General features: G+C 37.8%; 1 protein-coding gene across 4 annotated transcripts in view; it reads left to right on the top strand.

Moving 5' to 3' along the window:
* Nucleotides 1-15,084, top strand: part of GRIA2 (glutamate ionotropic receptor AMPA type subunit 2) — a 183,213-nt gene that overhangs the window by 92,450 nt on the left and 75,679 nt on the right. For all 4 annotated transcript variants that reach the window (XM_055549419.1, XM_055549422.1, XM_055549421.1 and 1 more), the window contains one exon: nt 13,962-14,158. In XM_055549419.1, coding sequence (XP_055405394.1) covers nt 13,962-14,158 — 197 coding nt within the window. The remainder of the gene's footprint in view (nt 1-13,961; nt 14,159-15,084) is intronic.

Genomic DNA, 15,084 nt, shown 5'->3' with positions numbered 1-15,084 from the left:
AGTGTCTGACTCTTTGTTACCCTATGGGCTATAGCCTGCCAGTTTCCTCTGTCCATGGGATTCTACAGGCAAGAATACTGGAGTGGGTTGCCACACCCTCCTCTAGGGGATCTTCCCAATCCAGGGATCGAACTTCTGTCTTCTCCATTGCAGGCAGATTGTTTACTGCTGAGCCACCGGGGAAGCCATAGTCCAAGGGTAACTTGGCTTAACTATGCTCTGAAAATGAAATGCAATTTGAACTAGGAAGCATATTTAGAATAAAATAAACTAAAACATTGTGGATGTACAATTTATAGAGATAGATTGTGTTCACATAATGCCTGTATGTTCTGTTGTAATGTGAAAAGCCCTTTCTGATATCAGCAGCTCAGACCTTAAGAAGACTATATTTCCAGTCCAAGGTGAGTGAAGTGACTCCTTGGAAACTAGTTTAAGTAAGATTTGAGTAAATATGCAAATAAGAACATCTAAAAAATGTATAAGTATTACATATTGCCCCATGCAAAAGTTTGAACAGGCAAGGATGGTTGTTATTAACCTTGCTTTGTAATGAGATTCCTAAATCTTAGAGACATTGAAAGACTTTTTCATGATTCATTCATGTATGGTTCAGCTGAACTCAAGTCTTTTGATACCAAAGCTTTGTCATAAGTCTCTGTGGTTACTTATGAGGAGATGGTTTGGATTAGCATGCCAATTAGAGTCTAGGCTCATTATGCTAGTTTTTATTTTGGGGGTGAGAGCACTTGCTTTGTGTTTCCCACATCATTTATCCTGAAGTTTGGTATTAGCAGACCTGATTAACCTTACATGTCATTGAATTCTATTGCTAACCATTCCTGGGTCTGTGATTCAGCTTCAATGGGCCTGTGTACTTCCTAAAATAGTATGAACGCTTTGTGTACATGGTCATAGGTGATTTTTCTCAAAAGAGTATCCACCACCAAACTTGGAAGTACTGAGGACCACCGTTGCCAAAATACCAGCCTGTTCAGGGAGCAGCGTGCTTTAAAGGTTCAAGGGAAAAACCAGAAGCTTATTCCTACCAGGAGAAGGCACCTTGCTTTCTTGCAAAGACAGCGGAGCCGGGAGCCAGCCACTAGCCCTTCTCCAGGATCAGTTTGCAGACATTGACTGCAGCAATCAGAGGCTGGTGTCAGGTTCTCTGTCCTGGTCTCCAGTCCTGAGAGTGAGAACACTCTGTGGGAAAGTCAGTCATCACCATACAAACTGAGCAAGTTTCTTCCTGCTTTGAGAAGGGAGAGCTTTGCTCTACCCATGGGGAGTGAAAAACTGAAACACAGAACTGCTTAGAGTAAATGCAGATTCCAGTGTGTTGGATTGCTCTGAAGTATCCTTCTTTTTCATGGGATAAAGGGCTTAGCATCTTGCCCTCTGCTGACTCTTTCACTCTTGACCCCTCTTCTAGGATTTCTACCATCTAAATGACTTTTACTTCTAGCCACTCTTCTGTGTCCTTGTCAAGTCTCCAGGCTCATGTGCTCATCCTTCCATTTCTGTACTTGTTTCTCTTCCATCCATTTTCCATAAAGGAGCCAGAAACTTTGAATGCTTTTATTAATTTCTTTAAATTTAGTCATTGCTTTATATTGGGGTATAGTTGATTTACAATATTGTGTTAATTTCAGGTGTACAGCAAAGTTCAGTTATATGTATACATATATCCACTCTTTCAGACTTTTTTCCCACATAGAATGTTACAGGATATTGAATCGAGTTCCCTGTGCTACACAGTAGGTCCTTGTTGTTTATCTATTCTATATGTACTAGTATGTGGATATTAATCCCAAGCTTCTAATTTATATTTCATTCTGTTTACCCTTTGGTAATCATAAGTTTGTTTTCTGTGTCTGTGAGTCTGGTTCATTCGTTCATTTTCAAATGAACTCTGTAAACAAGTTCATTTGTGTCATTTTTTTTAGATTCCGCATATAAGTGATATCATATGATATTTGTCTGACTTATTTCACTTAATATGACAATCTCTAGGTCCATCCATGTTGCTGCAAATGGCATTATTTAATTTTTTGATGACTGAATATATTTCATTGTATATATATGTATATATACACCACATCTTTATCCATTTTTCTATAGATGGACATTTAGGTAGTTTTCATATCATGGCTATCGTAAATAGTGCTGCAATGAACATCAGGGTCCATCTTTTTGAATAATGGTTTTCCCTGAATATTTGCCCAGGAGTGGCTTCTCAGCTGGCTCAGTGGTAAAGAACCCACCTGCCAATGCAGGAGACACAAGAAACGTAGGTTCAGTCCCTGGGTTTGGGAAGATCCCCTGGAGTAGGAAATGGCAACACACTTCAGTATTGTTGCCTGGAAAATTCCACAAGGATCCTGGTGGGTTACTGTCAATGGGGTTGCAAATAGTCTGACACGACTAATGACTGAGCACAGCACATGCCCAGGAGTGGGATTGCTGGATCATATCGTAGCTCTATTTTTTGACTGTTTTATGTGCTTTTCTGGCCACATTGCTGAATATACTCCAATGACTCTTCATTATAATGAAGATAAAGTTAAAAATTACTAACATGACTTTAGGGTCTTATTAGTATTTGGTTCCTGCCTATTTATACTATGGTCTTGCTCATCTACCAAGCTAAACCCATTTCACTAACATTCTTTCACTTTCTCAGATGTACCAAACTCTTTCACCTCAAATCTCTGCACATTCTTGTAAAAATTCTGCTTAGGTCTCAGGTTATATAACATTCCCACAGAGATGCATTTAATATTGTTATCTTCTCTCAAAGTAATCTCTTTTTTTCCTATAGTACTTATCACAATATGTAATTAATATTGATGTTCATTCTTTCACCCAAGAATTAAGCTTCTAGTCTGTTCTAGGAACTGTTTAATCATACAGATTTTAATCTCTTTGTTTAAGATCTGGCTATATGCCCAGGAAGCCAATGCCCTGGCAGTAACCACTACACTTAACTGTATGTACAGTGCTTAAGATAATGCTGGAACAGAGTTGATAGTCAATAAATGGGGTTAATAAATGAATGAGTTGAACATCTGTGTGTTTTGAGATGATATTAGAACCTGAATCCTGCTTGCTAAATCAAAGGATCAGAGATGAATTCTCCTTTTTGATGAGGTGGAAGGTGGCATTTTATCTTTAGGGACACACTTCACCCTCTCTACGGCGCCCTCTAGTTGACACTGAACTTTTGAGATAATTCAAGGAGACAACAGCTGATATAAATAGAAAAAGAGAAACTCTAGTATTTGAAGAGAGAAGAAAGACAAGCTCTGGGAAATAAAGGATCAGATGATGAGGATAGACTTATGTACTTGTGAAAAGAACCTGAGACATTTAAATGATTTTATTAACACTTTTGAAATATTAAATGAAATTGAAATGAGATAATCTCCAATCATTAAATTATACAAATTGATTTGAGTTCAAGTGCAGCCATAGAGAGGTCACCGTTAGAGTGATATTATTAAGTAGTTGTATATTAAAGTCAAAATTGACTTTCTGGATACATTTTCAAGTTATTTTCAAATGGATACTTATGTTTTAATATGGAGTATTACACTGGCCTTTTATGTGAATCTGTTTTCAGAGATAAATGTGTAAGACTCAAAATACTGGCAAAAGACTTGTCCTTCGTGTAAGGTTTTACTTGTCTTATAGAAATGATCCCATTTGCTTGCTCTCTGATTTTTCCTTATTAATGACAACTGTTATAACTTTGCTGTTGTATCACATTTTAAAATGTTTATTTATACATTTATTTCATGTTATGTTCCCTCGCCCCACCAGTTGTAGACAAAGGAAGACAAAGATGCTTCCTGATCTTTGTGCAGATCTTTGACTATTTCAGGTTTACTTGTGATTGGGGTGCCATGTGACCCCTTAGAACTGCTGGAATCTTCTCTTATCCAAGCTATGTGGCAGCAGCCTGGAACTCCCTGTTTACCCGAGCATCCTTCCTAAAGCTCCAGAAAGAGTAGCTAGATGGATCTTCAACATATTTGAGCTGTAGGGTAATGGGGTTACCTATATTAATGCATTCAATGTAGGTTTTTCTTTGGATACATATATATTAAATATGAACCAGAACGTGCTCAAAATGTGGTTTTTATTTATTGGGTTAGTGTTGATAAAATAAGGTAATACATTGCTGTAGACAGTAGGTAAAACCAGAACTAATGATTTATAACTTGGTTTTAATTTTGAACCATACTGTTTTTCCCTGAAAGAAAGGCACATGGATTCCAGTTCTAAAAAGGCACTATGCATAGAATAAAAATGCTTCCAAATTATAAATTTCTTTTACCATGTTCCTGAGAAAGTCAGAGAGGGAAATATATGCTAATCTAATCTGGTCTAGGCATGCTGCTTTGATTTAGTGATCATAAATATTAATTTCTGTGCCTGAAAGATGAATAAGGGCAGTGAATTTTAAATGCAACAAAGAAAATATTTTTAAGAAAAAAGACATGGTCTGAATGAAATAGAACTGTTTGCAGTAGTCATTTTTAATTCCACCCATAAATGTGAAAACTCAGATATTTAAGGGGCTTCCTAGGTGTCATGACTGGTAAAGAACCCGCTTGCCAATGCAGGAGACATAAGAGACATAGGTTCGAACCCTGGGTTGGGAAGATTCCCTGGAGAAGGAAACGGTAACCCACTTCAGTCTTCTTTCCTGGAGAATCCCGTTGACAGAGGAACCTGGCAGGCTACAGTCCATAGGGTCTCACAGAATCAGACACAACTGAAGTGACTCAGCATGCACGCAAGACATTTAGACTTCACTTGTTCAGGGACTGTAGGTTTTTCTATAACTTTGTCACAGTATTATGAACACTAGCTCAAGATGAGACTGTTAACTGCTTCTAGTAACACTTGGAGAGAATATTTAGGGAGATTGTCAGCTTATGAACAGGTTATACAGCTATAACTAATCCAGCAACAGTTAAGTACATGAAGAAATAATACAGTAAAGAAATAAGTAACAGTACTTTAGCCATTCTTTTTCTGTACAGAAATCTGAGCATTTAGTAGAGTATAGAACTTTATTTTAGAGTTCTATAATATTCTTGAGGTTTTTCAGAATATATTTTAAGTACATTTATCAGCTAGAAAAGTTAATTTTCCAGATTTTTTTTCTATTTGTAGATGAACAATTGTGTATCTCAAATTTTCTTTGTCCTAAGCAATGAAATAATTAGAAATTAAGCCAGGATTTATATATCCTGATTTAGTGGTACAAATGCTGGTCGAATAACCAGCTACTAAAAGTTTTAAACAAACCAATATTTATATAGAATTCCCATTGTTCATACAAGTTTATATTCTGAATTAAGGGATGAATGTATTTATAAAGATACTTTTAGGCTAGTTTGTGTGGAATGGAAAGAGGTAATACTTCCTCCCCTAATTAGACTATGTTACCAAGACACTAAATGCATTAATTTGTGTTTCATATGAATAATTTAGTTTCACCATATTATTTGTGATATGCATAGTCAGTGATTTAAAAAAATTTTTTAAATTATCTATTAATTTTCTATAACCAAACATAATACTAAACTCTTAGTTTTAGGAAAAGGGCAGACCACATTGAGAAAATACTTGAGTCAGTTCAGTTCAGTTCACTTCACTTCAGTCACAGTCATGTCCGACTCTTTGCGACCCCATGAATTGCAGGCCTCCTGGTCCATCATCAACTCCCGGAGTTCACCCAGACTCACGTCCATCAGGTCAGTGATGCCATCCAGCCATCTCATCCTCTGTCGTCCCCTTCTCCTCCTGCCCACAATCCCTCCCAGCATCAGGGTCTTTTCCAATGAGTCAACTCTTCGCATGAGGTGGCCAAAGTACTGGAGTTTCAGCTTTAGCATCATTCCTTCCAAAGAACACCCAGGACTGATCTCCTTTAGAATGGACTGGTTGGATCTCCTTGCAGTCCAAGGGACTCTCAAGACTCTTCTCCAACACTACAGTTCAAAAGCAGCAATTCTTCGGCACTCAGCTTTCTTCACAGTCCAACTCTCACATCCATATATGACCACTGGAAAAACCATAGCCTTGACTATACAGACCTTTGTTGGCAAAGTAATGTCTCTGCTTTTGAATATGCTATCTAGGTTGGTCATAACTTTCCTTCCAAGGAGTAAGTGTCTTTTAATTTCATGGCTGCAGTCACCATCTGCAGTGATTTTGGAGCCCAAGAAAATAAAGTCTGACAGTTTCCACTGTTTCCCCATCTATTTGTCATGAAGTGATGGGACCAGATGCCATGATCTTCATTTTCTGAATGTTGAGCTTTAAGCCAACTTTTTCACTCTCTACTTTCACTTTCATCAAGAGGCTTTTTAGTTCCTCTTCACTTTGTGCCATAAGGGTGGTGTCATCGGCATGTCTGAGGTTATTGATATTTCTCCTGGCAATCTTGATTCCAACTTGTGCCTCTTCCAGCCCAGCATTTCTCATGATGTACTCTGCATAGAAGTTAAATAAGCAGGGTGACAATATACAGCCTTGACGTACTCCTTTTCCTATTTGGAACCAGTCTGTTGTTCTGTATCCAGTTCTAACTGTTGCTTCCTGACCTGCATATAGGTTTCTCAAGAGGCAGAATGACTAGACCATTCAGGTATGACCTAAATCATATCCCTTATGATTACACAGTGGAAGTGAGAAATAGATTTAAGGGACTAGATCTGATAGATAGAGTGCCTGATGAGAGTCAGTTACTATTACTAAAAAAACAACTCTGAAATACGGATTAATAAGGCCGGGACATCAGCCTTTCAAAATATGAGACAGATCAGCCCACAGTTTGTGAATTATTTCTGTCTGTTCTTAGGAGATGATTGAATATTCTTCCATGTCTTCTGATGAAACTAAATTCATTTCTGATGTTGTACTATCTGGGCAGTTTAGCATCAATAAATGGATATATTTTGGGGGGTTTTAGAGGTTACAGAATATTAATTCTGAGAGTTTTAATAACAGAATCCACAACAACTGTGTTATTTTTGATACATTAAATGGATGAGTTTGATTCAGCCATTTCTTTAAATACATCTTTATTGATTTTATATATCATCTCCATATTTTGGACAAGGTGATCTGACAGTAAATGTTAGGTTTAGAAATATCATTCAAGATTCATTTATATATTGGCATTTACATTTAAAATGTCTTGTTATATATGTTGGTTGATAGGTGTGCGGGCATGTTTAGTTGCTGTTATGGGCATCTCTTTGCAACCCTTCAGACTGTAGCCTACCAGGCTCCACTGCCCATGGGATTCTCCAGGCAAGAATACTGGAGTGGGTTGACATTTCCTCTTCCAAGGGATCTTCTTGGCCCAGGGATCGAAACCACATCTCTTGTGTCTCTTGCATTGGCTGGGGCTTCTTTACCACTGAGCCACCAGGGAAGCCTCATGGTGGATAGGACAGAATATTAAGAATATAACCACTTGAAATTATAATTTAGTATGTGGTAAACTTCATAATAAATGAAAACAATGTGAAGTAATTTATTGCCTAGAAGAAAGGAAGCTCATGTATAAGTGCTATATGACAATCTATAACATAGATCACCACCCATGATATAATTATTTAAGGTGTGCAAAAAGAGAATTTTTATCTGTGCATGTATATAATAGCTTCAAATACTAAGTATAAAAAGGCAAAATAATGTGTTTAAAGAGAGGTCTTGGGTTATGTGGGTTTCATATTTTTCTTTTTGGAGTATAGTTGTTTTACAATGTTGTGTCAGTTTCTGCTGTGCAGCAAAGTAAATCAGCTTTACAGTCACATACATTCCCTCTTCTTTTGGATTTCCTTCCCATTTAGGTCATCACAGAGGCTGTCAAACAGAGTGAAGTAAGTCAGAAAGAGGAAAACAAATATTGTTTATTAATGCCTGTGGAATCTAGAAAAATGGTATAGATGATCTTACTTGCAAAGCAGAAATAGAGACATAGATGTAGAGAACAAACATATGTATACTAAGGGAAAAAAGGGGGATATGAAAAGAATAGGGAGACTGGGATTGGCACATATACACTATTGATATTATGTATAAAATAGATAACTGAAGGGCACCTACTGTATAGTACAGGGAACTTACTCAGTGCTCTGTGGTGACCTGAATGGGAAGAAAGTCCAAAAGGAAAGAAATATACATATGTGTGGGCTTCCCTGGTGGCTCGATGGTAAAGAACCAGCCTGAAATGCAGGAGACGCAAGTTTGATCCATGGGTCTAGAAGATCCCCTGGAGGAGGGCAGGGCAAGCCACTCCGGTATTCTTGCCTGGAGAATTCAATGGACTGAGGAGCCTGGTAGGCTGCATGCAGTCCATGGGGTCGCTAAGAGTCGGACATGACTGAGCGACTTCACTTTCACTTTTCACTTTCACGCATTGGAGAAGGAAATGGCAACCCACTCCAGTGTTCTTGCCTGGAGAATCCCAGGGACGGTGGAGCCTGGTGGGCTGCCATCTATGGGGTCGCACAGAGTTGGACACTACTGAAGCGACTTAGCAGCAGCAGCAGCAGCAGAGGAGCCTAGAGAGCTACAGTCCATAGGGTCACAAAGAGTCAGACAGTACTGGAGTGACTTAGTGCATACACATGCATATGTTATGTAAAACTGATACGTAGTTTTTAAAGAGGTGACAAAGCAGAGTCACATCATGATTGGAATGTGAAAAGGTAGGACCTTGACAGTGGAAAAAGTTTAGAAAATTAGCTTTTTTTTTTTCCTACTAGAAAAGAAAACTGAATGAACTTAATAACTATTTTCAAGCACATTAATAGCTATTGAATTGATTCTGATGACCAACCGTGGTACTGTCCTCACTGATGATGAAAATCAAGAAAAGGACTTGAATCCTGGAAGGACTGTGTCTCTTGTGCTTTCTGCATTGGCAGGTGATTCTTTACTACTGTGCCATCTGGGAAAGCTGGCTATTTATTTACAGTGAATGGAAATCATAGGTGATCCCTGAATTTTTCAAAAGAAATCTTCATTAATATATTTTTTACAAACAGGCACGTAGTCCCTGTTTAAATTATCCCTTGAGAAAATCTTGTTTAATTTTGTTTTTATTGTTGTTACAAGACCAAATGGAGGAAACGGACTTTGTTGTTTTGCCGCAAAACTCCACACAATTCATTTTAAGTTTAATTTATGATCCTACTTTTCAATTTGAAATGGAAGTAAATTATTTTTAATTTTCATTAAGAAATATTTTAAATAAAAATAAGGACAGAATAATATGGAGACCCTCCAGGACCCTTAAGCCAACTTTATTAATGACTGATAAGAGGAATGTCATTTTATCTCTGTCCTTCTGCCCCTCACCATTATTTTCAAGCAGATACATCACATCCTGTTATTTCATCTGTAAATATTTCAGTTTGTATTTTGAAAGAATAATTCTCTTGGTTTAAATATAGCCACAGTATTATTATCATATATAGGCAAGTTAACATTAATTTGTTTCTAACATCATCTGCTTTTTTCACAATTTGAATCAGGATAAAAATGAGCCCCATATATCCAGTTGGTTAACATATATCTTAAGCCTTTTATAAGGTGATATAGAGTTTCCCACAGTCTGTCAGTCAGTTCAGTCGCTCAGTCATGTCCCACTCTTCGCGACCCCATGAACTACAGCATGACAGCCTTCCCTGTCCTTCACTGTCTCCAGGTGCTTTCTCAAACACATGTCAGTTGAGTTGGTGATGCCAGCTCATTCTCTGTCGTCCCTTCTCCTCCTGCTTTCAATTATTCCCAGCATCAGGGTCTTACAATGAGCCAGTTCTTCACATGAGGTGGCTAAAGCATTGGAGCTTCAGCTTCAGCATCAGTCCTTCCAATGAATATTCAGGACTGATTTCCTTTAGGATTGACTGGTGTGATCTTGCAGTCCAAGGGGCTTTCAAGAGTCTTCTTCAACACCACAGTTTCAAAAGCATCAATTCTTCAGTGCTCAGCTTTCTTTATGTCCAAATCTCACATCCATGCATGACTACTGGAACAATCATAGCTTTGACTATACTTACCTCTGTCAGAAAACTAATGTCTCTGCTTTTTAATATGCTGTCTAGCTTTGCCATAGCTTTTCTTCCAAGAAGCAAGTGTGTTTTAGTTTCATGGCTGCAGTCACCATCTGCAGTGATTTTGGAGCCCAAGAAAATAAAGTCTCTCACTGTTTCCATTGAAACCCCCATCTATTTGCCATGAAGTGATGGGACAGGATGCCATGACCTTAGTTTTTTGAATGTTGAGTTTTAAGGCAACACTTTCACTCTCCTCTTTCACTTTCATCAAAAGTCTCTTTAGTTTCTCTTTGCTTTCTGCCATAGTGTGGTGTCATCTGCATATCTGAGGTTATTGATATTTCTCCCAGCAATCTTGATTCCAGCTTGTGCTTCATCTAGCCTGGCATTTTGTATAATGTGCTTGCATATAAGTTAAATATGCAGGGTGACAATATACAGCCTTGGCATACTCTTTTCCCAGTTTGGAACCCAGTCCATTGTCCCATGTCTGGTTCTAATTGTTGTTTCTTGACCTGCATATGGGTATCTCAGGAGACAGATAAGATCTGATATTCCCATCTGTTGAAGAATTTTCCACAGTTTGTTGTGATCCACACAATCAAAGCTTTAGAGTAGTCAATGAAGTGTGAAAGTGAAAGTTGCTAAGTCCTGTCTGTCTCTTTGCAACCCCATGGACTATACAATCCATGGAATTCTCTAAGACAGAATACCAGAGTGGGTAGCCTTTCCCTTCTCCAGGGGATCTTCCCAACCCAGGAATCGAACCCAGGTTTCCCACATTGTAGGCAGATTCTTTACCAGCTGAGCCACAAGCGAAGCCCAAGAATACTGGAGTGGATAGCCTATTCCTTCTCTAGCGGATCTTCCCCTCCCAGGAATTGAACTAAGATCTCCTGCTTTGCAAGCAGATTCTTTACCAACTGAGCTATCAGGGAAGCCCCAGTGAAGCAGAAGTAGATGTTTTTTCTGTAATTCTGTTATTTTTCCCATGATCCAGTGGATATTGGCAATTTGATCTCTGGTTTCTCTGCCTTTTCTAAATCCAGCTTGAGCATCTGGAAGTTCCCAGTTCATGTACTGTTGAAGCCTAGCTTGCAGAATTTTGAGCATTACTTTGTTAGTGTGTGAGATGAGTGCAATTTTGTGGTAGTTTAAACATTCTTTGGCATTGCCTTTCTTTGGAATTGGAATGAAAACTGACCTTTTTCCAGTCCTGTGGCCACTGCCGAATTTTCCAAATTTGCTGGCATATTGCAAAATATGTGTGCAGCCCTTTCACAGCATCATCTTTTAGGATTTGAAATAGCTCAGCTGCAATTCCATCACCTCCACTAGTTTTGTTCATAGTTATGCTTCCTAAGATCCACTTGACGTTGCACTCCAGGATGTCTGGCTCTAGGTGAGTGAACACACCATCATGATTATCTGGGTCATTAAGACCCTTTTTGTATAGTTTTTCTGTGTATTCTTCCCCTCTCTTCTTACTATCTTCTGCTTCTCTTAGGTCCATAATGTTTCTGTCCTTTATTGTCCCCATCTTTGCATGAAATGTTCCCTTGGTATCTCTAATTTTCTTGAAAAGATTCCCACAGTTTGGAATTTGATGATTGCATCACTGTGGCATTTAACACATTGCCTATATTCTTCATAAAATGATAATTAGATCTAGATGCTTGTTGAGGTTCACATTAGCTTTTTTGGCGTGAATACTGCATAGGTGATGTTGAGTATCCCCATTTGAAAGGTAACTTCTGGCCATCTTCTCTCTCTTTTTGTGTTGTTAGCATTAGTTAACCATTGTTGTCTTGATTCATTAATTCACTTGGTGTTGCAAGACTGGTTATAATTCTGAATCTGTATTATTTCATCATTTATTAGCTGGAGTTTTTTCCAAAAAGAAAAACCTCCCTTAATTATCACCCTGAGTAGAGTTCATATAGGAAAGGCAGGAAAAAAGCTTGTTTATTTTCCTTTATTGACCAGTTTTCAAAATAATTACTTGACTCCTATCAAAAAGCCATCAAATGGCATCTTTCAAAAGCAATCACATGTTTCTATTAACTGTCATTGCTAATTTATGGATTTAAAAATGTATATATTTAAGTCTTTTGTAGATATTATTCTTACTGATGTTCACATTTCCTCATCTTTATTTAAAGTGATTCTTCTCAAATTGGTTTCTGAGTCTTTGACCCAGTGCTGGTAGTTTTGCAGAGTTTCCTTGCTTTATGGTGTAACAAGATGTTCTAGATCTTTCTTAAATATCCTTGGCCAGTATAGAACCAGTAAAAACTTTAACAATATTTTCCAGGATCAGGTAATTTTCAACAAGATTTAGAATGCACATATTGGTTTGTTGTGGTAAGTAGATTTACATAAAGTTCAGTACATGAATAAAGCTTTTAGTCATGTGATTAAATTGGGTAAGTCCCACATTCTATGAATAAAAGAGGATCAATAGTCTTGTCTGTCTGGAATAAGGAAGATGATATGAGGAGACCTGAATTCTTTTTGGAGCCTTGATTAAGCTCTTTGTAGAAGTGCTGAATTTGTGTTGGCTATGAAGAGTTGAAATAACATGAAAGACACATTTATATACTGGTTTTACAAATGTTAAATGGCAGAATTAACTTTAAGAAAGACGTTCCCAAAGTGTTCCTCCTCCAAATTCTACATATGAGGTAATGTGTGAACAACTAAAAATAAAAATACCATTTTCTAAGTTGTATGAAGCTATAAGCGGTTACTACTAGCAGAGTGGTCTCACATTTGGGAAGTTGAGTAAATGTAACTAATAAGTGCAAGAAAGCTGGCTGCCCATCTGCTTAAGAGGTGAACATGTAATTTCTGCATCATTAGTCCCAATAACACACACACACAAAATGATATAACAGAAGGCTGAGGAAGAAAATAATAACTGCTAACTGGAAAACGATAGGAGGAAATAGAGCCTCAGAGATGATTGGCTTTTAGGGTCATAGAGACCCACATAGACTAATCTCACTGAAAACAGACTCAGACTCTTCAGGATAATAATGTGAAATAGAGTGTAATAGATAAACAAATATTACTTTTACATTCTGTACAAGACAGAATGGAATGTCTTTTTATTTTGTTAAAGCCAGAGATAGAGTCTTCCCCAGTCCCAGTGGTCAAGACTTCGCCTTCCAATGCAGGGAATGTGGGTTCAGTACGTGGTCAGGGAGCTAAGATTACACATGCCTTGAAGCCAAAAAAAAAAAAACAAAACAAACAAAAAAAAACAAACAATATAAACAACAGAAGCAATACTGTAACTAATTAAATAAAGACTTTAGAAATGGTCTACATTAAAAAAAAAAAAAAAAAACAACTTAAAGCAAAAACAAGTAACCCAACAACAACAACAAAGAAAACAGAGATAGGGAATTCCCAGGCAGTCCAGTTGTTGGGACTGGGTGCTTTTACAGACTGCCAAGGGTGCAGGCTCAAACCCTCCTAGGAGTACTAAGATCTCACATGCTGCTCAGTTTGGCCAAAATAAGACAAAACCCCAAAGTACTAAAAAAAAAAAAAAAAAAATCACACTTTGGTACTATTCAGAGGAAGACAGTTGAGAAAAGGGGGCTGAAAGAAAGGGGTGTGGTTTTTCCTCAAGATATGATTCTTTTCATCAAAACAATGGCAGTTAGAGGAAAGAGCTGTTGATATAAAGTGGAATTAAGTGGATGTTGATAAGGATTTTAGCTGTAGCTTTTTAGAGGTGTCAGTATCCCCTTAATTGCACAAAAATATCAGCCTTCAAAATATATTTGCTGTCAGTTTCCCAGCGCAGTTCTGCGTTTTTCCAGCCTCCTCATCAGGCCCCATGTCTCTCTGCCTTCCTAGGCTTGTCCACCCTGCAGGCCGTGCTGGATTCTGCTGCCGAGAAGAAGTGGCAAGTGACTGCCATCAATGTGGGGAACATTAACAACGACAAGAAAGATGAGACCTACCGCTCCCTCTTCCAGGATCTGGAGCTAAAAAAGGAGCGGCGTGTCATCCTGGACTGTGAGCGGGACAAAGTCAACGACATCGTAGACCAGGTTCGCTCCTCTGTTTCCTAAGGCACCAAATTTAGAGGCTGTGTGCAGTGTCAGCGTTTGCACAGTGTGTGTGTGAGGTGCTGGTGCAGCAGTTTTTGACAGTTTAGGGAGGATACAGCACAGATCATCAGTTAGATTATCTCTGGCTTCAGTGAGCAATAACAGGGGGTCCCCAACAACGCAGACACATCACACTAATCATTACATATATTCAATACATGATTCCTGGCTCATGTTGTGTAGGATAATTGTTGTCCTAAACTTCAGTATTTTGAAATGGAAATTTAAAATCCAATTCCTTTGAACCTTTAGAGATAAAGAAATAGACACATATTAAGTGAAAATAAGCTTGAGTCCCGAGGGAAAAGTAAGTAATATATGAATTCTTTGGCAAGACATGAAGGATCAAACATTTAGGGTAATACAATGTGGTGTGCTAAACCTGGATTTTTGTCTGAGTGGGTTTAGGTCTTCAGAAAGAGCGGGTGTTTATTTTTCCAAGAAGAAATTTTTTCCTCCTAGTAGGTAGGTTTTGTGTCACTTATGAAACTATTAATCTATGAAAATAAAATACATAGGAGAGATATACTTCATCCTTTCTGTTTGAGAAGTAAACTAGATGTATTAATTTGCAATATTTTAAAGAATAACATGATACCAGAGATATAGATGTTTTATCTGTGCTCTTCACATGATTTTTCTTTCAAAATTTAAGATCTTTCAGAATACGACAGTCATGTAGTGATATTCAAGGGATAGAAATAAAGTCATTTATGTTATACAGATGGGGGATGACCAAGGGTGGTGGTGAAAAGCATCAGGATTTACTGACTGAAGTCTTCTCCACAGGGATCTGCTTCTTTTTCAACTGAAAATGTATACTTATATTTTCCTTAGAATAATGCTATACATAAATGAATATATAT

This window comes from Bubalus kerabau, chromosome 16 (assembly GCF_029407905.1).
Source record: "Bubalus kerabau isolate K-KA32 ecotype Philippines breed swamp buffalo chromosome 16, PCC_UOA_SB_1v2, whole genome shotgun sequence".
NCBI lineage: Eukaryota > Metazoa > Chordata > Mammalia > Artiodactyla > Bovidae > Bubalus > Bubalus kerabau.
This window is presented reverse-complemented; position numbering and strand designations above follow the sequence as displayed.